Raw genomic sequence first — 23,817 nt, 5'->3', positions numbered from 1 at the left:
CGGCAGCCGTGTTGCGCCTCCATCTTGAAAATACATTAGCCAAAGAGGGACATGCCTGGAAATTCAAGCTTCGCCTTTCGCGCTTTTACACTCAGTGGCACCGTGACAAATGCAAGGGGGAGATTACCGTTCATATACTGTCTATGGAGATTACTCGCGACTGGAATAATACGGCCACCGTAGGAGTTAAACCGCCATCGGAATGGGAGGGGCTAGACAGTAATATTCATTTGGTAGTCATATACAATTTCACCGCTAGATGGGAGAAAATCTTACAGTGTAGCTTTAATATAACAAACATGATGGCTGTTAGTTTGACTTTGATCTGTAACTATAAAGCGTAAAAATATGTTTTAGTCTATGTTATTTATTGCTAGCCTAACTTTATTTGGCTACGTTAGGTTATGCTAGTTACATAGGCCTATAGCTTATAGCTTACTTATCTTTTTTTCTCTCCTCGACCTCCAGCAGGGGGGTCAAACCTACAGGGAAAAAATCCCTTATTCATTCTTATTCAGTTTATCGCTGAGTCACGGAACTCTATTCGATCTGTCCGGGTAAAAACAGAATTAACTGACTGTAATGTATGCCATGTCTGATTTTAAAGGCAAAAGTCCCACTGATCTCATTGATTTCCTTCAAAAATCTGTGAGAGCATGGGGCAGCTGTACACATAGTCATGTTTTGCGGTGACTGTCCCTCAGACCAACTAAATCAAATGTAAATTTATACCAGAAATACGGGACAGACTAGGGATAGGCAACTCCGGTCCTGGAGGGCCGCTGTCCTGCAGAGTTTAGCTCCAACCCTAATTAAACACACCTGAACAAGGCAATCAATGTTTTCAGGATTACTAGATAGATACAGGCAGGTGAGTTTTTATCAGGGCTGAAGCTAAACTCTGCAGGACAGCGGCCCTCCAAGACTGGAGTTGCCTATCCCTGGACTATAGGCTACTTTCAGCATTAGCATTGATAGAAAAGACTCATTGTTGGAACTGAAACGCACATAACCTGTACAACAGAGTAGCCTACAATCGAAGTCTTCTTGAGGAAAGAAATAAGGATGGATTTTGTGTAAAAATAATCAGTAGTTTTGATGAGTATAATTCTTATTTTTGTCCCTGTTTTTTCTGTGCTGAATATGATTTTCTTCTTCATTTTTCTTGTCAATTTATGATCCAAACTTTTTCCTTCAAACATTCATACTTTTGTAACGTCAAAGAACGCCAGACAAGGGAGGCTCCGTGTCTGAACTTTCTAATCGGAACGCAAAACAACATGAACGCACCAGCCTCGCTCGTTTCTCTCTACCCGGCCTTTTCGAACTCACCGCATTAACCCTATAACTGCCGGCGAAAAATAAAACTGCAATTTCACAACAATTATAAAGAGTCTGTGCGCTATTAAACGCATATTAAGAGGTGGATTCACTCAGATACCACACCACTGAAGGCCTAGGTGTGAAATGCAGCACCCGCTACTGACTGAAACTGACACACCCATGCAGTGCTCTCTCTCTCTCTCTCTTGGTCTCTCTCTCTCAGTGCGAGGTGTTCAGGAAGCTTGATGCTTCTGCTTTTTTCTGTGGTTTCCTCCTGCTCTCAGACGGCTTCTCTCTCATTTCTGTAACACACACCAGTGTGCTCGGACAGGTGCCTTCGTGTAAATTTACCAACATCTGTATTTTCTTTTGAAAGAAACTTCTGTAGGCTTGATCAGAGGGAGTGGAGTTGTGAGAAAGATGCTCCAACATCTGAAGCATTTAATAGAGAGGCAGACTCGTGGAGAAAAGGCCTGTTACACCGGTAATCAACATTCTCAGCCGTACTGAGAGGCTAAAGGAGCTGAGCTTTTAAAGGACTGGATTGTCTTTATTGTGAAAGTTTTAGCAGAGGCCTTTTCTTGTTCCTTTTTTGACTAAGCAAGACTGAGAATATCAAAATTTTCGGCTTTTTCGAAAGCTTCTTCACAATCACTTGCATCATCCTGGGATCAGTTTTTGTTTAAAAAGTGTCTGTATTTTCTGACACCATGTCCTAAAGGAGTCTATGTGCTTCCACCTACACTGGATCTAACTGACTAGAAAACTTTAAACACTTCAGTGGATTTTGACCTGTGGATTGCAGAGAGATTCGTCTGGGTTTCTCCAGAGTTTGGCCTATTGGAATTGTCCGTGGTTGATCCAGAAGCAGTTCAGTATCCTGGAATTTCTAAGGAAAGTTGTGATGGGTAACGCAGCTGGCGGGTTGGAGCAGATGGAGGGGCAGGAGGCTAAAGGCTCAACAGGAGGGTCAAACCCTACACCAGCCACGCCTAAAAAGAAATGTGCCCCTCCTAAACTACCCATGCCCCCCGAGGAAGAGCTAGAAGAACGCTTCAGTGTGGTTTTGGTGAGCTCTTTATACACAGACATGTAAACAATATATAGCAACACAACTAAAGCAGCTAATCTTGATACTTCCTGTCAGCCACTATGTGGAGACGTTAACATTAGTTTGTCAGTATTAAATTCTCTGTCTTTGCATTTTGGAAACATATATCGTAGCTGTAGCAAAAAAAGTGTTCTTGTTGTGAAGACAATTGGACACAACAGACAATCAAAAAAGATCATCAGATAAAATATGAGCAATTCAAAGCAAATGCAATCTTTGGTTTCTTTAAGGTGTCTTTGTTAAATCTAAAGTGTAAAAATAATTGACTTAGGGTAAGGGTTAGTTGCATGTAATTATGCACAATTTATAGTAATTACATGTAACGTGTAACAAGGACACTAAAATAAAGTGTTGCCCAATCTTCCACCTGAAATGCACAATTAAGTCACATTTGGCAAAACACTTCTGACTTAATGCAATCCGATTAGTCACATTAGTTCCACGTGGGATTTTGGTACAGGAACTGCTAATGGTGGAATGACAAATTAGGCAACTTGTTAAGAGAAGTCATAAGACAAAAAGAGGCCCTATATTCTTGGTGATGACTGACCTTTGATTCGACTTTCATTTCAGTTTAAGACACCAGTGTCAGTTGGCTATCCTCTTAGATATGTCATCGCTTTTGTTGGGCAATTGGTTGTCTCAATTAATTGATGCTGAATGGAAGCTCAGTTATCTTCCATGTGGTCCCACTCACTTCAACTACAAAAAATTTAAGCCTGTTTCCATCTCAGAGTTAATAATTGTGGCTTTTCATAAATGCAAATATGTCCCAACATTTCTTGTTTTGAACTTTATCTCCAAAGTTTCTCTGAGCTAGAAATGGGCTAATAAATGACCATTTGATCCTTCTGAAAAGACACAATCCAGGTCCGGTGATGAGGGGAATACGCTCATGCTAAACCTGGCATTAAACTGCTGAGGAATAAGGGACATCCTACAGTTTTGTCCTGGACCTTTTAAATTCAAGCGACAGCTTTGGTTAGAATATGAGAATGTAAAACCATTGCATGCCAATGGATATCACATTTTTGCAGTCATTTCCTCATCACAGGCTATACTTCCATAAGCCCTGAACTTTACATTTGGTGCATAATTATCAACTTAATCTAGTCTCCACTTTATTCACTCTCTTGTTAAGTACCAGTAGACCACAGTTAGTCCCCCACCCTACCCTACCCCACCCTTCTCTCTCTGTTCCTCCAGTAACCGCTCAATGCGTTTCGCTCTTTGTGCGCACGACTTTAAAAAAAAATAACCCTACTCAGAGCGGAAACGTCTTACTGCTTTAGGAGGAAACACCCAAGAACAGTGTTTCTACATTAAACACCATTTCTTTTCTGACAAAACACACCCTCTTAATTTAGTTGACAGATGCAATTTTCAGGTGCAAAAAAAATCAGGTGTAAAACCTGTAAAATAAAACGTAGAACTAATGATGGATGTTTGTAGCTAATGATGTGTTTAAGTGAAAGACATGAAGCAACTGTGCCATCTTTTCAGGAAGTCCCATTGCGTCAGACTGAAGACTGACAGCATATGATCTTAAAGAGAAAAACATAAACTTATCTCTTCTGTGAAACAACACAGAAGACTATTGACTTACATTGAGAAGTTTTTCAAATTTCCACAAAAGTCATACAGGTTTGAAATAAAATGAGGGTAAATAGTAACCTAAATGATGACAGGATTTTCATTTTTGGTTGAACTACCCCTTTAATATCCAAAGTAGGCTAAAGAAGGAACCATAATTGCATCATAACACATTTTGTAATATAGACAGTCACATTTCCTTCTCATGTGGCAGACATAAACGGCGATCATCATTGTTACATATTCATGACGTAAATGGCAAATCAGATGGTATTCGAAACTGTGTAAAGAGTTAATCAGCTGCAATATACTTGTTAATGTCAGTCTCCTTCATAACTCATCCTCAGACTTTGCCATTACTCCAGAATTCAGATGTTGTCATCAACATCACAAACCACTTAGTATTATAACACTGACAACAACTTCTTTTCTTTTCCTTGCACAGCTTAAAGCTGATTCTGGATTACGTATCACTGGCGGCAGTTATTAAACTATTTTGATATCCAGAATTATGGACGCAATCTGTCTATTGCAATCTGCTGTTTTGTGATGTGTGTGTGTGTGTGTGTGTGTGTGTGTGTGTGTGTGTGTGTGTGTGTGTGTGTGTGTGTGTGTGTGTGTGTGTTTTTTTTTTACTTGTAAGCTTCAAACATTCACACTGCAGTCATTTGAATGCGTCTGCTGGCATGTTTGTAAAGGTCTGCTTGAGATTTGACCTTGTGGTCAGGTTACTGAAGTGAACCTCTCATTTCTCTTCTCAGAGCTCCATGAATCTGCCTCCTGATAAGATGAAGCTTCTGAGTCAGTATGATAATGAAAAGAAATGGGAGCTGGTTTGTGATCAGGTGAGATACTACTATTGAAATCTGTCGATCAACTTTGTTTTTCATTTTATTTTTAATAATGACTGGAAAGTAGAACTGAGATGCCTACATCTTGATCGTTTCTCCCATTTACTTCTCATTTACGGAGTGAGACATTATTCATTCTGAAATACGTAATGAATGACTCATATTGATATGCAAGTCATTTTTATTTTTGAGCAGTTTTTCTCTCTGCATTTCTATAATACCTCATGTCTGCAGTGTAGATGTGACCTTTAGAGGAAGTTGTCTGGTAGACTATATTGAGATACATACCAGAAGCCTATATGAGAGCTGTACACTGTAATACAAATATCAAGTTATATGAGGACTGTAACTAGGGATCGTTAAAACCATTTTTAATTGTTGTTGTTGTCATTTTTATATTTTATTTTTGGGGGTATATTGCATGATATTTAGCTATGACCAGTTTATACAAGCGCCTGAAATACATTGAGTAAAACAGCATTTTAAAGGGATAGTTCATCCCAAAAAATGAAATTTCTGTCATCATTTACTCCCCCTCAAGTTGTTTCAAGCCTGTATGAATTTCTTCCTTCAGTTGAACACAAAAGAAGATATCCACCAACTGTTTGGTTACCGACATTCTTCAAAATATCTTCTTTTGTGTTCAATATAAGAAAGAAACTCATAACATTTTGGAACAAGCTGAGGGTGAGTAAATGACAGAATTTTCATTTTTGGGTGAACTGTCCCCTTAATTTATCACTCCAATCATATATCAGAGAAAAATTTAAAAACCCAGACTGTGTATTTTTTGTTTAACCTTTCAATGACGGAAAAGCATGATGCTAGTGTGTGGTTAAAGCGGATGATGTAAAGGTTTATATTGATCAAGACACCTCAACAGGAGAGAAAGAATTAGAGGGAAAAATTCGAGCAGCAGTATGAGGTCAGACTCTTAAGGTGGTGAAACCATGTCTACGCACTTCCTGTCTTAATATTTGTGTCTCTATGACAACTGTGGGATGCAAGCTTTAGCTATGTGTGCAGAGTTGTTATGGCAACAGGTGCACACAGCTAACGTATTTCTTACTGTGGGCATTATGTAGGCTATATTCCACCTTCAGGTTAAAAAAAAACAAATAATACATCTGTCGTACTCATACAGTATCTTAGATGGATATACACTACCGTTCAAGTCTGGGGTCACTAAGATTTTAAAAAAAAAGAAGAAGAAATTTATACTTTTATTTAGCAAGAATGAATTAATCAAAAGGGACAGTAAAGACAGTTATAATCTTACAAAAGATTTCCAACTCAAATAAATTCTGTTTGATTATATGCTTTTGAACTTTCATTTTATCTAAGAATCCCAAAAAATGGATCATGTTTTTCACAAAAATGTAAGCAGCACAACTGTTTTCAACAGTTCATCATATTAGAATGATTTATGACGGATCATGTGACGCTGAAGACTGGCGTAATGATGCTGAAAATTCAGCTTTGACATCACAGGAATAAATTAAAATATTACTGTTTACTGTATTTTGATCAAATAAATGCAGCCTTGATGAGCAGAAGAGACTTCTTTCGAGGACCATAAAAAAAGATCTTACAGGCCGCAAAATTTTTAATTGTTGTGTATATAACTGGAATAAATAATACATTGCTATTATTTGATGGTACTAAAGAGCATTTAAATATCTTCTAGTCCCCATCAACATTTGTCTTTCTCCCAATGTCTATTAGGAGCGTTTTCAGGTGAAAAACCCTCCCTCAGCTTACCTGACTAAAATCAAGAGCTTCTACCAGGACCAAGGTGGAGTGGTGCGCAGGGTCAGTACTGTTCTTTCCCCCTGCACCTCCGTACACTCTCATTTCTCTTTTACCCCATGTCAGTGCTGACACCCACCTGTCAAAAAGTCCAGATGAAAACTCAGTTCCAAGTTTTGCTTTGAGGTGAATGATTGTCTGTCTCTCTGTGATTCCTTCTCCACAGTTTAAGAAGCGTGTGCAGGAGTCAACTCAAGTCCTGAGAGAGCTGGAGATCTCTCTCAGAACCAATCACATTGGGTTAGTGGCAGCTTTATTTTCTAGTACAGTGCAATGATAGACTTCACTGCTACTCCTGAATAAAAAAATTAAAGATACTTTTGAACCTGAATAATTGAATACTTCCATAGGGACATTTCGAGATAGGGCTACATCATGATAATGGTTAAATTATTAATCATGATTATTTTGGTTTTATTATTTGGTAAAACCTTAGAGATATTTCACCCAAAAATGAAAATTCTGTCAACATTTACTCACCCTCAAGTTGTTCCAAACCTTGTATGAGTTTCTTTCTTCTGTAGAACTAAAAAGAAGATATTTTGAAGATTGTCGGTAACCAGACAGTTGACGTAGTGATTGATTTTCATAGTATTGAAGAAAAAAAACTGCCATCAACTGTTCGGGGACCATCAACTGTTCGGGGACCATCAACTGTTCGATGACCGACATTCATCAAAATATCTGAATATTTGTGTTCAGCAGAATAAAGAATATCATACAGGTTTAGAACAACTTGAGGGAGAGTAAATGACGACAGAGTTTTCATTGTTTGGTGAACTATCCCTGCTCTTAAAAGCTAGAACTGTGAAATTCCTATTAAGAATTAGAATGATTCCAAATTATGTAAATGTTTTTCGGTCACGATGAGGGTCCAATTCTCACTATTAACTTACTATTAACTATGTCTTTTGCCTCAGTAAACTCCTAATTACTGCTTATTAATAGTTAGTGAGGTAGTTCTTAAGTTAAGGTATTGGGTAGGATTAAGGGATGAAGAATATGGTCATACAGAAAAATGCATTAATATGTGGTTTATAAGTACTAAGAAATAGCCAATATCCTAGTAATATGCATGCTAAAAAGCAACTTAATAGTGAGAATTGGACCATAAACTAAAGTGTTGCCTGTTTTTCTATTAAAAACAAAAAAATACTTTGTATTGTAGCACTTTTCTCATGATATTCCTTTTATTCTTTATAGGTGGGCTCAGGAATTTCTGAATGAGGAAAACCAAGGCTTAGATGTCCTGGTGGACTTCTTGGCATATGCTCAAAGTGATGCACCGTATGTTTATTCTGTCATTACTAACATTTCCCATAAACACCATTATTGTCATCTAATGAGTTTGCAGTAATTGTCCAAGAAGATTTTATGACTAAATCTTAGATTCTGAAAAAATATGTAATTCACTCGCCACATTAATCGCATAGTCTCTCCGCAACAAAAAAATGACCTCAGATCCTGTGCTGGCGTGTTTCTCAGGTTTGAGGTGGAATCTATGGAAAATGGCAGCTCTGTATTAGACAACAGGAGGTTGTCAGAAAGATCAGTGGAGGATCTAGCCAAAAATGTCAGCCATTCTCCCACACACGGGATGACCAGGGCAGCACGTGCACTCACTGTCCGGTGAGTCAGAACACACCCTAAATTACAGGGATTACATGTTTAGATGTTCTTCTCATGCAGATCAAGTGTATTTGTTCATGTGCTCATCTTTTGTTCATTCTGTGCTTTTCCACGTCAGAATAACTTCTTTGGCCCATAGCAGAAAAACTATGCGAAATGCCCGATTGGCCAGTCAAAGAGACGATGTTCACCTCTGTATTATGTGTCTGCGTGCGATCATGAATTATCAGGTATGTAGAAGTGAGCACATAAACACAAGACACAGCTACTCAAAAGATCATTTTAGAAGAACCTAACGGGACTCGTCTGTTTTTTTTTTAACAGTCTGGGTTCAATTTAGTGATGACGCACCCCAGATGTGTCAATGAAATCACACTTAGTCTCAACAACAAAAACCCCAGGTAAGGGTGTATTTATAGGGTATGAGGTTTGTGTGTTTGTTTTCTGAGTTTGTAATAAACTTCAATACACTGTCCATAGGACTAAAGCTCTTGTGCTAGAGCTGTTGGCGGCAGTGTGTCTGGTTAGAGGAGGACATGACATCATTATCTCAGCCTTTGACAACTTTAAAGAAGTAAGATGACTAGCCTTTCACACATTTACATACACTATTTTTTTATAGTGGGATTTTGTAGTTGTTCAAGATACATTTTAAGTTATTTTAAGAAATAACTCTAATCTTTTACTTCTACTTAATATATTTACTTAATATGCTATAGACTATCATTCAAAAGTTTGGGTCGGAGTATAAGATTTTGTAATGTTCACAAAGGCTGCATTTATTTGATCAGAAATACAGTGAACACTATATTTTGTGCTAATTTCACAATAAGCATTTCTTTTTATTATTAATGTAAAAAAAAAAAAAGGTTATGCTGCTTGATATTTTGTGAAAACCGTGATGCATTCTTTGATGGAATGGACAATGGAAAATTCAAAAGAACAGCATTTATTCGACAGAAATATTTTGTAACATTATAAGGCCTGGTTTCACAGACAGGGCTTAGATTAAGCCATAATTAAGCCTTAGTTCAATTAGGACATTTAAGTAGTTTTTATAAACATGCCTTAGAAAAAAAACTTTACTGCTGTGCATCTTGAGACAAAACAATGGCACTGACATATTTTAAGATATGCCAGTGAAAATTGTTTTCAGTTAAAACAGCTCAAACAGCTGCATTTTAGTCTGGGACTAGCTTAAGCCTTGTCTGTGAAACCGGGGTAAATGTATTTACTATCACTTGATCATTTTAAACGGACCTTGCTGAATAAAAGTATAAATTGATTTAAAAAAAAATTATCTTACTAACCCCCAAAACTTTTGCACTGTTACATAAATATCACAAATTATGCCATCAATACTACACAAATGCCTCCCACACACAAACAAGTCTATACATTTTGTAGCATAGGATAATGTGGGTGTCTTGCTCAACACTTACCTCTATGTGTGTGGCCCACCTTCTCACAGGTGAGTGGAGAGAAGAACCGCTTTGAGAAGCTAATGGAATACTTCATGAATGACGACAGCAACATAGACTTCATGGTAAGCTTCGGCGTGAATCACATTCATTTTCAGTTAAAAGATGACAACAATTGATGAAATATGAATGATTTTGTACTATATCTATTTGATCTTTTTCTTCACAGGTGGCTTGCATGCAGTTCATAAACATTGTGGTCCACTCAGTGGAGAACATGAACTTCCGTGTGCATCTTCAATATGAGTTCACCCAGCTGGGTCTTGACCAGTACTTAGAGGTCAGTCTAATGTTACATAAATCTTACACATTCTTTAAGATGTTTTCTATGCAGTGTGTATTCATGAAGCTGTGCATGATCCGTCTGACGTAACACACAACTGTTTGTTTGTTTGTTTGTTTGTATGGGTGTGTGTCAGCAGTCCCTAAAGGACATGGAAAGTGAGAAGTTGCAGGTGCAGATTCAGGCGTACTTGGATAATGTGTTTGATGTTGGAGCTCTTCTGGAGGATGCTGAAAGTAAAGGGGACATAATGGAGCATGTAACAGAACTGCAGGAGACCAATACACAGGTTAAATATACATTAGCACATAATCATCTACCGCATGGCACACATGCCTCATAATGTAGGTAGGCTGTACTTTTACTCATAAGTGTGTGTATATTATTGTGCTGTAGCTGAATGCCAGATTGCAGGAATATGAGAATGGAGCTCTGGAAAAAATGTCAGAACTGGAGAAACAACTAATGCAGGCCACTAAAGAATCAGCACTGCTGAAGGTATTAAACTGCCTTTCTCTATGCTTTGCGGTGTATATATTTAGCATGCCAAGTGCAGTACATACATGTAATGTACTTAAAAAATATACAAATTGGGAAACAGTCACTGACTAACTCTAAACTTTTACCTGTGTGTGTGTGTAACAGGAGAGCTTGCGAGAGTCCTGTACCCAGGTGAGCACTTTGCAGCAGAGAGAACGAGAACGAGAGATTCAAAGGGAGAGAGAAAGAGAGCAGGAGCATCTGTCGCAGCCCTCACAAATTGAGAGAGTGAAGGTGAGTGAAAAGGAGTCCAAACTGGAGGTGAAGCTGAGGGAACTGCAGGAGAAAGGCTTGGTCCGACTGGAGCGCACAGCCTCTGGAAGCCTGGATATTGAAGTCATTCCAGTCACCATAGAGAAAATTGTCACTCAAACAGGTAGGAGCACTTCTGCAAAAGTTCTCCTAGTGGTTGGCATCTAGTGAACTGAAAATGTTTACCTTTAGCTGGCTACATTGATGATAATATAACATCTGTTTAATGTTCACAGTGACCGTTTCAGATCCTGCTTATCAAGCCACGCCCCCTCCAGCTGGAGCACCGCCTCCACCTCCTCCACCTCCTCCACTACCTGGCACTGCAGCGCCTCCTCCTCCTCCACCGCCACCACCACCTCCTCCTCCTCCTGGAAGTGGAGATATTCCACCTCCCCCTCCTCCTCCCCCTCCTGGCGGAGGTCCCCCACCACCCCCGCCCCCACCTGGCTTTGGGCCGCCACCCCCTCCAGGAGCTCCTCCTGCCCCTGGGGCTGAGACAGGTGAAGGGACAAAACTTTTTACAATTACAGAAATAAGCATTCAGACGCAGCTTGAGCTGGGTGACCGTATACAATATCCATATTTTTTATTGTTTTACACAGGACCCAAGGCACGCAAACCAATTCAAACAAAGTTCAGGATGCCTCTGTTGAACTGGCAGGCTTTGAAGTCCAATCAAGTGACAGGAACGGTGTTTAACGAGCTAAATGATGAGCAAGTGTTAGAGGTAACAGCAAAGAAATCCTGCAAACAAAAATTAACATTCTGTCATCATTTATTCACCCTCATGTCATTCCTGTATCACTTTCTTCAGCGGGACAAACAATTATTATTTTGAAGAACCTAACAACTGTTTTTGTTCATACGGTTCATGCAATGAAAGTCAATGAGATACAAAATGGCACTGGACCCCATTCACTTTCATTGTTTGATAAAATATTATTTCAAAATATCTTTGCCCAGAAGAAAGAATGTCATACAGGTTTTTGAACGACTATCAATTAATCTATTCCAATTTCGCTTTCTAAGGAGATAAATATGGATCTGTTTGCGGAGCAGTTTAAGACCAAGGCTCAAGGTCCTGCACCAGATCTTTCTAAGCTCAAGGTTAAGGTGACTGAGAAGGCCCCCAGTAAGGTGTCCCTGCTGGAGGCTAACAAATCCAAGAACCTTGCCATCACCCTCCGCAAGGGAGGCATGAGCCCCAGTGACATCTGCACAGCCATTGAAAGGTATGTATTAGCTCAGGTTTTACACCAAAAAAGCTGGACTAGCATGGAAACTCAATTCTCTTTGTCTTTTTCTCAGATATGATCAACAATCTCTGAGTTTAGACTTTCTGGAGCTTCTGGAACGTTTCATCCCATCAGAGTATGAGATGAAGTTACTCCAGAACTACGAGAAGGAAGGGCGGCCACTAGAGGACCTGAGCGTTGAGGACCGTTTCATCAGCAGCTTTGGTAAAATCCCACGCCTTGCTCAGCGAATCAATACCCTCACCTTCATGGGCAACTTCCCTGAGAGCTTGAAACGTCTGCAGCCGGTCAGTTCACTTCACAATTTGGCTATTGTACCTGACATAATGCATATGTTTTATTAAAAAAATCATCCTTTTGTCCCACCTGTTTCTGTAGCAATTGGATGCCATCATTGCAGCTTCGGTGTCTCTCAAGTCTTCATCAAAGCTAAAAAAGATGTTAGAGGTGAGTAGACTTCATTTGTGCTCCGATGATTTAATGGGGCGCTCCTTCAGTGCGACTCACTTGTCAATCTCCTGCTTCAGATCATCCTGGCCTTTGGGAACTACATGAACAGCAGTAAAAGAGGAGCAGCGTGTGGGTTCCGTCTGCAGAGCCTTGACCTGGTGAGTGAGCTTGTATTGCTTGCTTCAGTATTATGTATGCAGAAAGTTAAAGGCCTAGGTGAGAGTTTTTGGAAGCTCTTTTTGTATTAGTTATGAGAGATGGCTGAACTTGCACATAGAGACCTTTGATGGAGAGGCATCTAAAGCAGAAACAAAGAGGCTAATGGATTCTAAAGAAAACGTAATCTATCTCTGCATCTGTCTTTAGTGGCGACAGTAAAACTCAGTGTCCTCACTGTCTCACTCTCTTATGTCTTTCAGCTGTTGGATACTAAGTCCACAGACCGCACACAGACTTTGTTACACTTCATTGTGAATATGGTGCATGAGAAATACCCTGAGCTTGCCTCCTTCCACACTGAACTCCGCTTTGTAGACAAGGCTGCACTGGGTAAGACATACAGTATTAATGGTACAACATAGTTACATCGCATTATATACTTTACATACAAAATGTACAATCACTGCTTATCAATAATTAATGTATGGTCTCTTCAACTTTACCCTCTCTCAGTGTCTTTGGACAGTGTGCTTCAGGATGTGAGATCTCTGGAGAGAGGGATGGAAGGGACCAAAAAGGAGTTCCTAGTGCAGGATGACATCCCAGCGCTGAAAGAGTTTGTCAAGGCCAACAGTGACATATTAGACTCACTTGTTAAAGATGGCAAGACTGCACAGGTGAGACCACAGGACCATGCATGCACACATGCACATGAACACAAATTATTTGATAAACTAATTCTTGCTGACTTTTTTTTTCTTTTCTGCCAACAAGGAGGCATACATGTCTGTAGTGGAGTACTACGGAGAGAACCCAAAGACGACGCAGCCTTCCATGTTCTTCCCACTCTTTGTCAGGTTCATCAAAGCTTATAAGGTGAGTTACAGTAACATTTACCCACAGCTTTTGAACATGTTAATGTCAAAACATGCCCTTATTTAAAGCCGTTTGATCGTTTACATACTTAGAGGAATTCTTTGAAGTACGTAAAGGAATAAAAAGTTTAAAAAAACTTGTTAAATGACCTGAGCACTATACAAAGATCTGCACCATTTGATTTATTAATTACCATAATGGTGTATTATTGTTTCACACAACAGCAAGCAGAACATGACAATGAACAGAAGAAAAAACAGGAGATTGCAGCAGAAGAACAGGCAGCAGCCCCTTCTCCAAAGAAAAAAGATGGCACCCCTCAAAAGGTTTATTTACAAAAGACACTATATATATTTTATTTTTATTTTTTATTTTTATTATTATTTGTTTTTTTAAACCCCCATTGCAAATCAGGTTTATTGGCAAAATGTACAGACTTTCAGCTGTTTGCAATAAACAAGTATAACAAAAGCAATTGAAATAGCTCAACACAACAAATGTTTCAAGTGGTTTCCCCAAATTCAAAAGTGCAACTTTTAATGACTTCCACAGTCTCAAAATTATTCAACCCCTTCATGGCAAGCATATTTAGTACTTAGTAGAACACCCTTTTGCTGTTATGACCTGCTGCAAATGAGATGAATAACCAGACACCAGCTTCTGGCAGCATTTCTGAGGAATCTTAGCCCATTCCTCGTGAGCAATGGCCTCCAGTTCAGTAATATTCTTGGGTTCGCTGCTGCAACCGCCTTCTTCAAATCCCACCAGAGATTTTCTATGGGATTCAAGTCAGGTGACTGTGATGGCCACTGTAGAATCTTCCAGGACTCCTTCTGCAACCAAGCCTTAGTGGAATTTGAGGTATTCTTGGGATCATCCTGTTGGAAGGTCCAATGACGCCCAAGCTTCAGCTTCCTCACCGACGGGGTGACGTTTTCTCCTAGGATTTCCTGATATTTCAATGAATCCATCTTGCCTTCCACACGCTGCAGGTTTCCAGTGCCAGAGGATGCAAAGCAGCCCCAGAGTATCACAGAGCCCCACCTGGCTGAACTGTAGACTCTTCTTCCTCCAGACATACAGCTGATCCACAGGGCCGAAAAGTTCCAGTTTTGTTTCATCGCTCCACAGAACAGAATCCCAAAACCCCTGTGGCACATTTATATGATTTTGAGCACTTTTCTTGGGATTTTGGTCAGTAATTGTGTACGTCTTGGAGTTCTGGCATGGAAACCGTATGCGTTTAGTACGTGTCTTACTGTGCAAGCTGAAACCTCAGTGCCTGTTGCCACCAAGTCTTGCTGCAGGTCTTTTGCAGTCACTCGAGGGTTTTTTCTTAACCTGAAATCTGGTTGCAGCCGTTGATGGCTTTCTTTTTCTGCCCTGTCCAGGTAGCGTAATCACGTTTCCTTTAACTTTGAACTTGTGAACTATGCTTCTAACAGGGTCTCTAGGAGCATTTAGTGCCTTCGCTATATTTTTGTATCCTCTTCCTTGTTTGTAAAGGGCGACGATATCTTTTTTTGGACCATTCTTTGGACTTTGCCATATTTGTAGAATGTAGTCAAACGTGAAACTCAACAAACCTAGCCAGTTCTGGTATTTCATGTTCTTTAGCTCAAGCACACCTGGTTGCGACTAATAAGCCCTTGATTATTGCATCAGTGCTGCATTCCAGTCCAAAATTGTCATACCCTTCACTCGCTATCTTCCCTCCATCTCGTTCACTCGGATGTACGTCATTGCTTACGTTGCACGAGTGCCCACTACTGGCGGAAACTGCAATGGGCTGAACTGGAACGTCCTAAGCCCTTAATCACTTGGAATCAGGGAGGGAGGGGGTCTCGACAGTCTCAAAAATAATTTTGAGACTGTCATTAAAAGTTGCATTTTCAGTTGAAAACCACTTGAAAAAATTGTTTCAATTACTCTTGTTTGATTTAATTGCAAACAGCTGAAAGTCTGTGTATTTTGCAAATAAACCTGATTTGCAACGGGGGTTGAATAATGTAGATTACAACTCTGTGTGCGTGTGTGTGTGTGTGTGTGTGTGTGTGTGTGTATATATATATATATATATATATATATATATACGGACTCCCGCTGTAACTTTACCCTACTTTAGAAAAACTAATTTATATAATCTCTTGATTTATATTATACACTTCTTTGACAATTTGTAATATTTGCGTTATTTTATTTTTGTAATATGGGTTCTCATCCAATTTTTTGAGGAGGCACTGCCTCCCCCGCCTCCTCAGAGGAAATGCCCTAGATATGTATAAACTATAGCATTTAATTTAATTTAAATAAAGCAATGACTAGAACTGCACAACTGAAGTTATTCCCCTGAAAAACTTTCTCCTACTCTGATCAGGGTCCCATGATGCCCAAAATGCCTCAGATGGACCTGATTGCAGAGCTAAAGAAAAGACAGGTGAAGCCCCAAGTCACAGACGGGGCCATTGAGGGCATTATCACAGGTAAAAATGTGTTAGAGCAAAAGTTGTGTGTTACAAACCATAAGCACTTTCCTTTAGATATACTTTTTTTATGGTGTAAACTGTCAAGGGTGATTTGCCACCTACTTCAACTATTCTATATTTTAGGTCAGGTAGATTGAATATACAATATATAATGTGTAATAACCTGAATGGTAAGACTAAATTTTTTCCCCATGTTTCTGTGTGTTATCAGATTTAAGAAATTCACCCTACAGAAGAGGTGATGGTCGGAGAGCAACTCCACGACAAGACAACTGAGGGTTACCTTAAAATACTTCTCTCCTTCCCGCTGGACACTTCTGTACATAAAAACCTGATCTTATTCTTTATATATTAAAATATTTTCAATCTGTGCAGTGAGAAAATAAATCTGGCTAACACATACATACAAACACACATTCGCAGAAAATGCACACAAACAAACACACTAACACATTACATGCTCTTAAAATGAGAATCTGTTAAAAGCCATCACAATATAATTGTACATAAGACGTAAAAATAATTTTGTACCATCACATTTGTTTGTGAATGTGAGCAATTACTTAAGCTTAAATTTTCATAATTTTCCTAATGAAATTGTGCTCGAAGATGACAAACTTTTATACAGCCTATATATGAAATACAAATATTTTTTTTAACAATTCTTAAAGTCAAAGGTTAAAAAATTGTACAGTAGTATAACATGTTTTATATATATTGTGTGCTCTTAAAGAAAAAAAAGACTCCGTGTAAATGTTGTTGTAGAAGAGAGCTGTACTTTATTAGACACACAACCACAGCAAGTATGTACAAAAGGTCTCAGCTCTCAACATTTTCTCACAGGAAAAAAATAAAATAAAGTCACATTTCTCACAAAGTTATCATGGCATCCACACTGACAAATTAATTTCATTTTCTTCTGTATCTATAGGTGTTTATATATCTTATTTGTATATAGAGCGACTCTCAGTTGGTACATTACTCTAGTCTATATGGGAGGGTCACAGCGTGGGTAAAGGGCTCGCACCATTACTGGAGCGTTGATGGTCACTGAGCTCAGTCATTCAGTAAAACACACTCAGAACTTGCCAATCAAGTCTGGTTACCACATCACCACAGGTTACAGTAAGACTGGACATGCCTGAGCCACAAAGATATCAGACATATAAAAAGTCATTTTTTTCCTACTTTGACTCTACAGCTGTGAACCTCATATCAGTGCACTGAATCTCACTATTCTCTCCGTTGACTCTTTAAAAAAACAAACAAAAAAAAAACATGTAAATAACTTTGTTTTTTAAAATTATCTGCACCGTGCGATTGCTTTTAGTATGTACATGCATTGCTATAATTATTGTTTTTAGTATTTTTTTAACTTTTAATATATAGCTTATAACTCCATCTTTTAAATAAAACTTTTTTTTTCTGGACATAATTTTGTAGGACTCTAATAATTACGATTTTATTTACATGTTATAGTCTTTATTATCTTTCTTTTTTTCTTTTACTGTTTTGTAGTGTTTTATTATTATTCTTTGATGTCAGAATTTTGTAACATCCACACATCCATGTAGAAAAATCTCACTTAAGGGACTAAAGAGCTCTGGTAAAATATTCTACATAAAGTCGTTCCATCATAGAGCATTTAACAAAGAATGTGCTTTCTCCAAATTACTCTGTGTTATTTTGGGCCAAGTAAACCAGATATACATACTATAACTAGAAGAAGCATCCAGCTCCTAATTCCTGCTGTCTTTCCAAAGGGGGAAAACTCCAACCTGCAAGTCAAAATTTGCATATTGTGTCAGAAACACTTAAGCACTGAAGTTTCACTGACCAAGGGATTTGAACATTGACTCAACCTGTTTGTCAGTAGTGTTTCACTGAGGAATTACACTATAAGCAATTTGCAGACTTACTCCCTTCCACTAGAGGGCAGACGAGTGCTGTGCCATTTCATTTACATGTGCCATTATTTATTATATTGTTAATGTCACCCAAAGCAACTGTTAGAAAATAACATTCTCAGGTCACAATACAGAATCATAAGTTTCAGCAATAAATCAGATTCCACCCGGATCACATTACTTGAATTCTTTTGACTGGCTGGCTGGATTATTATTATTAAATTTTTTCAGATTCACCCAACACTTAAAACAACTCGTAAAATTATAATTAACAAAACTATAAACCTGTGGTTAAAATGCAGCTATACATTGTACATGAACTGGGCTGTACAGAGTCATATTTTCAACTCAATATACAAAACACTTCTCTTGTGAATAAATAATTTTCTAGTGTGCTATATATTTCCTCAGGATTACAAAAACAAAAATATGTACAAATAAATCTCAGTTAATATAAAACCAATGAACAAAAAATATACAAACGCAAATCTCGCATCATACATTTTTACTAACTGTGTTGAGTGAAAAATAAATGACTAACTTTTAAGATGTACATATCATGTGTGAGCTGATGTCTTTTGAGAGAGAAAGATACTATTTAAAAAAAAAGGGAGATTTCACCACCTTCCTACATGTGTTCATCGCAGTCTCTGAGGGGGTCAAGAAAGTCTTTTCTTAGCTCACATACTAAGAGGAAGTACTATAGATTCTTAGCCTCTCCATTCAAGCATGAAACCCACTTCTCGTTTCTGAGAAATCATAGCCACAAGGGTAACGTTTTGATCATTTGAGTGCTCACTGCAGCTTGAATTGCTAAATTCGGCTCTTTTGCTATTTTGCAAAATTATAGTAGTTTGGTCTGGGTCTTTAAATAGGCCCTTAGCAGAAGAGCTGTGAATATGTTTCTTACTGGGAACTTTCCAGACAGGACTTAAGATCTAGAGTCTGAAAGATCTGGAGCAAAAATCAAGAAAAGTTTCAATCTTTTTGGACAAATGTGATTTTAAGGAGTTAGCAAACCAGTGAGCCACCTGGTTGTTCAACTAGCAAATCCAGACATGAATTACAAATATAGCATTGCTTTTTTCTTTCATTCACAGATGTTAAATTCAAACAACACTGTGTTCAAGCCATGCCTTAAATGAAGACGTTTCCATGCATGTAACAGCCTACGCTTGACCTTTTTGCCTCTCACAGCACCTCCCATGTGATTCATTGTGAACTTCGGACATGAATTACTGGCCATTTTGGCTGCGAGACACGGAGTAACACCACTAATCTCTCTCTCTCTGGCCATTTACTCTTTACTAAGCCATTATTTTAAACCCTGAACCACGAGCAATCAATTTCACACATTCATTTTGTCAGAAAGCTGGAAAAATCTCCCATTTTCCTCTATTCAAACTCATTCTATTCCGCTCTCACTCACCTTTTCACATTTAAATTCTCTGAGCTCATGAGGAAACCTGCAGGTTGTGGCACTGACAAATTCACAACATAGGAATACCCTTATGAGAAGGAAAAAAAGCTTTAACATTGTGTGTGTGTGTGTGTGTGTGTGTGTGCCTGTCATGAGAACTGGAATAATAAGAAAAGATGAGTGGGCATAACCAGAGCCTCAATGAAAACAACAACAACCACTCAGTATGCAACATAACCAGATACATGAACGTATGTGAAATTTTTGTATCCCCATAGCTAATCATAAACTGGCACACAATTACCTTCCTAAAATTATCTTTGTCTGTGTCTGTGGTTTTGATAGAAAAGTAATCAAGGGTTGGACAAAGGATTGCTCTGTTGGAATGCTCTAGTACACAGATGTCTTCCACTCGATGGTTCACTTCCACTGGCATACATGCTGTGGAATTACCCTCAGTCTTCTTGCTTGTGCAACCCCTACACGGTGAACCTAACCATCTGTTTGTTCATTTTATATTGGAATTAAATTTCACAATCTGGGAGGCCAAAAGGTTAAGACAGCTTGTGCCGAACATTTGATGATTGTCAGATTATTGTACTTTAGCCTCTAAAACCTGTTGTGCTTCTTTAATGACAATTAGGGATGTATCCTAAATATATCCTTACATAGGGAAACTGTGACTGTTAAGAACTTGAAAAAAACAGCACCAAAACCATCCCATAATATACTATAGAAAGTAAGCAGGCTTCCATTTCCCAACAATTACTCTTTTGCCATGACAACTTGTTAAAGCAAACATGTAAAATTGCTTTATGAAGACCTATTTGAGAATAAAATTTGACTCTTAGGCAGTGCATGTGTATTAAAAGGATATTTTACACAAAAATGAAAATTCTGTAATTTACTCACCCCCATGTCTTTCTAAACCTGTATGACTTTCTTCTGTGGAACACAAAAGAAGACATTTTGAAGAATGTTTTTTGACCACACAATGAAAGTCAATGGGGTCCAAAACAACACCCATTGATTTCCACTGTAGGACAAAAAATTTAAATAGAAATTCGGAAAGAAAGTTTGGAACAATGTAAGAGTAAACCATGACAGAATGTTCATTATTGGGTGAGCTATCCCTTTAAGGGAGTGTATAATCAGCAAAATGTTAATCATAGCACCAATTTTAGTTATTTTCCTTTAGCAGTACGACTGATAGCCAAAATCTACAATTAGAACGAGTGAGGTTGCCTTCACATTAAGTTTTTGCTGTATTTTTTTTAACATTCCTTTGTTGATATAGATATGAGCAATAAAACGTCTCAACAAACACCAACTACTACAGTACTCACTTTCGATTATTGCAACTCTACTTGGTTTTACATAGTCTTACAGTCTTGATTTTACACTTGATGGACATCTACCGAACTCAGCTAGATCTCCAACATGTGAGATTTGGCAAATGAATGAGGGTTTGGGTAAAGAGTCCTTCCCCAGGCCTCCCGTGGGTGGTGTGATGCTGGCTGCGCGGTGGAGCTGGAAACAGGCTGGTGGTGAGTGTCCAAGCCCATCTGTTGGTTGTCTACAGGGGAACTGGCAGAATGCATTGTAGGTAGGGTTTACAGTTTGGATCTGCTCACAAACTGAAGAAAAGGGAACCCACGAGGCAGAACGGTAAGTTATCTGTCTCAGTGCACCACATCTCTGTTATCCACACGTTGTCTTGGTAAGAATAGACAAGGAACAGGGAGTCAGAAACAAAAGCTACAGAATCTAAGCCCCACAAAACTTTCTTTTAGGTCAGTTGCATTTCATTTCATCTACTTGTGCTGTCTGCATCCTATATATAAAACAATTCCAGTACCGTCCTTCCTTATTCCATGTCATCCCGAGTCACCGTCTTGGGTTCAGTCTTGTTCCGTTCCTTGTCAAACTCCAGGCTGTGGATGACGGAGGGTTTTAGGGTCAGTGAGGACAGACTCAGAGAGGTGAGAGCCGAGGGTGATGAGGGCGAGGAAGAAGACGTGGGTGAGGTCGGAGAGAGAGGGGAGCGGCCATTGGAGATGGGAAGAGGAAGGCTTGAGGAGTCGAAGTTCTTCTCTCTCAGTAATCGGTGGTTTCTGAAGGTGGACGAGAGGAGGAGGGCCTCGGCTGAGAGGCTGGACGCGGAAAGGCCAGCCAGAAGTGCTTTGGCCTGGTTGGAGGAGGCAGTCAAGGAGGACAGCGCCACCTCCTGGGGGTACTTCCGTAATCTGGAAGGCAGGTGGCCAGAGAAGCTAGCGGCTCTGGTGCTTGCGAGGAGTGACTCTGTTGCTCTGGCTCTGCTGATGTTCAGACTTAGAGCCTGAGGGAACGGATGGTGAAGGCAAAGTGAGGGAATAAAGGACAAAAGAGTGGGTAGAGAAGAAACAGAGCGTAAAAACTAAGAATAAAGACATTTTGCGAGATGTTTAAGGTTTGGTTTAGCTGTAATGTGTCAATCTCTCCCACAAGACAGTTTCTCTAAGGAATGAATGAGGCTCTGGAGAATATTGACAACTGCATGATGTATTTGCCCATTTAAACCTATATAGGATCAACTAGGAGGAACTGGGTAAAGGATTGTAGGCTTCAGTCAGGAGATGCTGATGAAGAAGTGGTGGTGAAGACGGCAGAGGAGGAGGTGGACAAGCCTTGGTCAGGTCAGGTTGGTTTGGGTCGCTAACTTCTGCTCACTGGGTCGAGGGGTTTGCACGTGAATGGTTGCCACGAGGGCCGACGAAACGATGGCAGGTGACACGCAGGCAGGTAGCGGTGACAGAGGACAATGCAGGAAGAAGGGGAGGATGGGAGGAAGACAAACACAGGACAACGTTATTTAGGTTAGGATCATTCATGCATGATGCTAGCCTGGTACACAATTCAACGTGTGGATTTCACCACATAAGGGCAAATCCACATACATTTAAAACACTCACAGTGCACTATGTTAGAAGAAACTGACCATTCACAAAATCTTGGAGGGTTTATTGAACATGAGCGTATACACATCTCTATTTCCATCAGTACTCACAAACACTCTTTCGGTTCCTGTGTGACAGGAATCTGGAAGTGTTCGACTGAGATCTGCTCGAAGCAGTTGTGAGGAAGATGGATGGACAGGACAATAAAAGGAGTGAAGAAGAGAGTGATGGGGGTAAAGAGAGAGCCCAGAGAGCCTGGGTCTTTCCACATGAAGTGCCAATTATTCCACCCTGATAGAGCAGAAAAAGACTCTCCATCTCTTTCTCGCCTGTATCTCTCTTCCCCTTTAACCTTCTCCCTCTCTTTCATTTCTCTCACTCTTTTCCTTTTCACCCAGCCTTCTCAAAAAGTCCCCGGAGAACACAACTATGGTTGGAGATTAAAATTTGAAATCTGAATAAAAAATCTGAGATATAGATAAAAGGAAACCTTCAAGAAATATGTGTAACATAAGGATTTTTTACTAAATTTGAGAAAATTCCTTTTATTTTGCTGTAATGTATTACAGTTTCTACAAAAATATTAAGCAGCCCAACTGTTTTCACTATTGACAATAATAAGATGAAGGATCATAAAATACCGAAGTGTATAATGGCTGCTAACATTTTTTAAATATATTAAAAAAGAAAACAGTGATGTTGTTATACATTGTACACAATATTACTTATATGAATTACAGAACAATAATACTATAGTGCTGATCAACTAAATGCAGACTTTTTTGAAAAATCTTACTGAGCCTAAACTTTTAGTGTATATTTAATTTTCACTCAGTTCACAATTAGTCTAATAAAGACAAGGTCAGAAACAGCAATAAAGACTGAATTAAGTATTTGTGGAGCAATGATGTATTGATTCACTTTTCATCTATATGAGCAGCCAGGGACAGCAATCATTTGAAAGATAAAGTCTTTTCAGAGAAGGCTAGAGTAGAAAACTGAATTAAATGTGGATCAAAAAGCACAGCATGCAGAAAAAAAAAGGAATAAATGAAATGAGTCTGGGTGAAAAGATGTGTACAATGTACATAAATGTTTTTCATCCATTTGCAGCTAGGAAAGTTAAGAGAAAAAGGAGATATACGCAGTCCACTTCAAAGGAAATAATTAGCTCTTACACTGACAAGTCTAAACCCTGATCATATCCAGCTTAGCAGGAGTGCCTATAACAGCAAATATGTTCTCCTGTAATTATAGTAGCACTGAACCCTCTGATCTCACTCGTTCTCTTGCCAATATCTGTTTCTCTCTTCCTTCCCCATAAAAGATTAGATTCTTTTCTAATATTCATGGCCTGTTGAACAGGGGCCAGATTTATTAAACTGAGTAAGGAGATTTACAGCGCACCAGCATAATCTATCTTCTCCTTACCTATAGCACACAGGCCCTCAG

General features: G+C 39.0%; 2 protein-coding genes across 5 annotated transcripts in view; one reads left to right on the top strand and one right to left on the bottom strand.

Annotated features, from left to right (window-relative positions):
- Positions 1–1,315: 1,315 nt before the first annotated feature.
- fmnl1a (formin-like 1a) lies at positions 1,316–16,983 on the top strand. Of its 2 annotated transcripts, none has more exons than XM_082174578.1 (26): positions 1,316–2,392; positions 4,789–4,872; positions 6,604–6,690; positions 6,854–6,927; positions 7,891–7,974; positions 8,173–8,316; positions 8,435–8,546; positions 8,641–8,717; positions 8,797–8,890; positions 9,788–9,862; positions 9,967–10,077; positions 10,217–10,369; positions 10,477–10,578; positions 10,726–10,996; positions 11,109–11,375; positions 11,478–11,602; positions 11,905–12,107; positions 12,184–12,418; positions 12,510–12,578; positions 12,659–12,739; positions 13,001–13,130; positions 13,254–13,417; positions 13,515–13,616; positions 13,841–13,942; positions 15,994–16,099; positions 16,314–16,983. In XM_082174578.1, the coding sequence occupies exons 1-26, from the start codon at positions 2,228–2,230 to the stop codon at positions 16,376–16,378; spliced, it is 3,282 nt and encodes a 1,093-aa protein (XP_082030704.1). In that variant the 5' UTR covers positions 1,316–2,227; the 3' UTR covers positions 16,379–16,983. The 2 variants fall into 2 exon arrangements, with proteins under 2 accessions (XP_082030704.1, XP_082030705.1); XM_082174579.1 differs by having other exon boundaries at positions 1,320–2,392; positions 10,220–10,369.
- Positions 16,984–21,689: 4,706 nt separating this feature from the next.
- Positions 21,690–23,817, bottom strand: part of srcin1a (SRC kinase signaling inhibitor 1a) — an 80,002-nt gene continuing 77,874 nt past the window's right edge. For all 3 annotated transcript variants that reach the window (XM_082174111.1, XM_082174112.1, XM_082174113.1), the window contains one exon: positions 21,690–22,137. In XM_082174111.1, the coding sequence (XP_082030237.1) occupies positions 22,135–22,137 (3 nt within the window). In that variant the 3' untranslated portion in view covers positions 21,690–22,134. The remainder of the gene's footprint in view (positions 22,138–23,817) is intronic.

Source organism: Leuciscus leuciscus, assembly GCF_965113295.1.
Source record: "Leuciscus leuciscus genome assembly, chromosome: 1".
Taxonomy (NCBI): Eukaryota; Metazoa; Chordata; class Actinopteri; order Cypriniformes; family Leuciscidae; genus Leuciscus; species Leuciscus leuciscus.
The sequence above is the reverse complement of the archived record's forward strand: the minus strand, read 5'-3'. Positions and strand labels throughout refer to the sequence as shown.

Excerpts from the sequence above, each read along its gene's own strand:
- fmnl1a (XM_082174578.1), top strand. The coding sequence starts at position 2,228 with ATGGGTAACGCAGCTGGCGGGTTGGAGCAGATGGAGGGGCAGGAGGCT. Across the intron at positions 2,393-4,788 it reads AACGCTTCAGTGTGGTTTTG|AGCTCCATGAATCTGCCTCC; the intron begins GTGAGCTCTTTA and ends TTCTCTTCTCAG. Across the intron at positions 12,579-12,658 it reads AGCTAAAAAAGATGTTAGAG|ATCATCCTGGCCTTTGGGAA; the intron begins GTGAGTAGACTT and ends CTCCTGCTTCAG.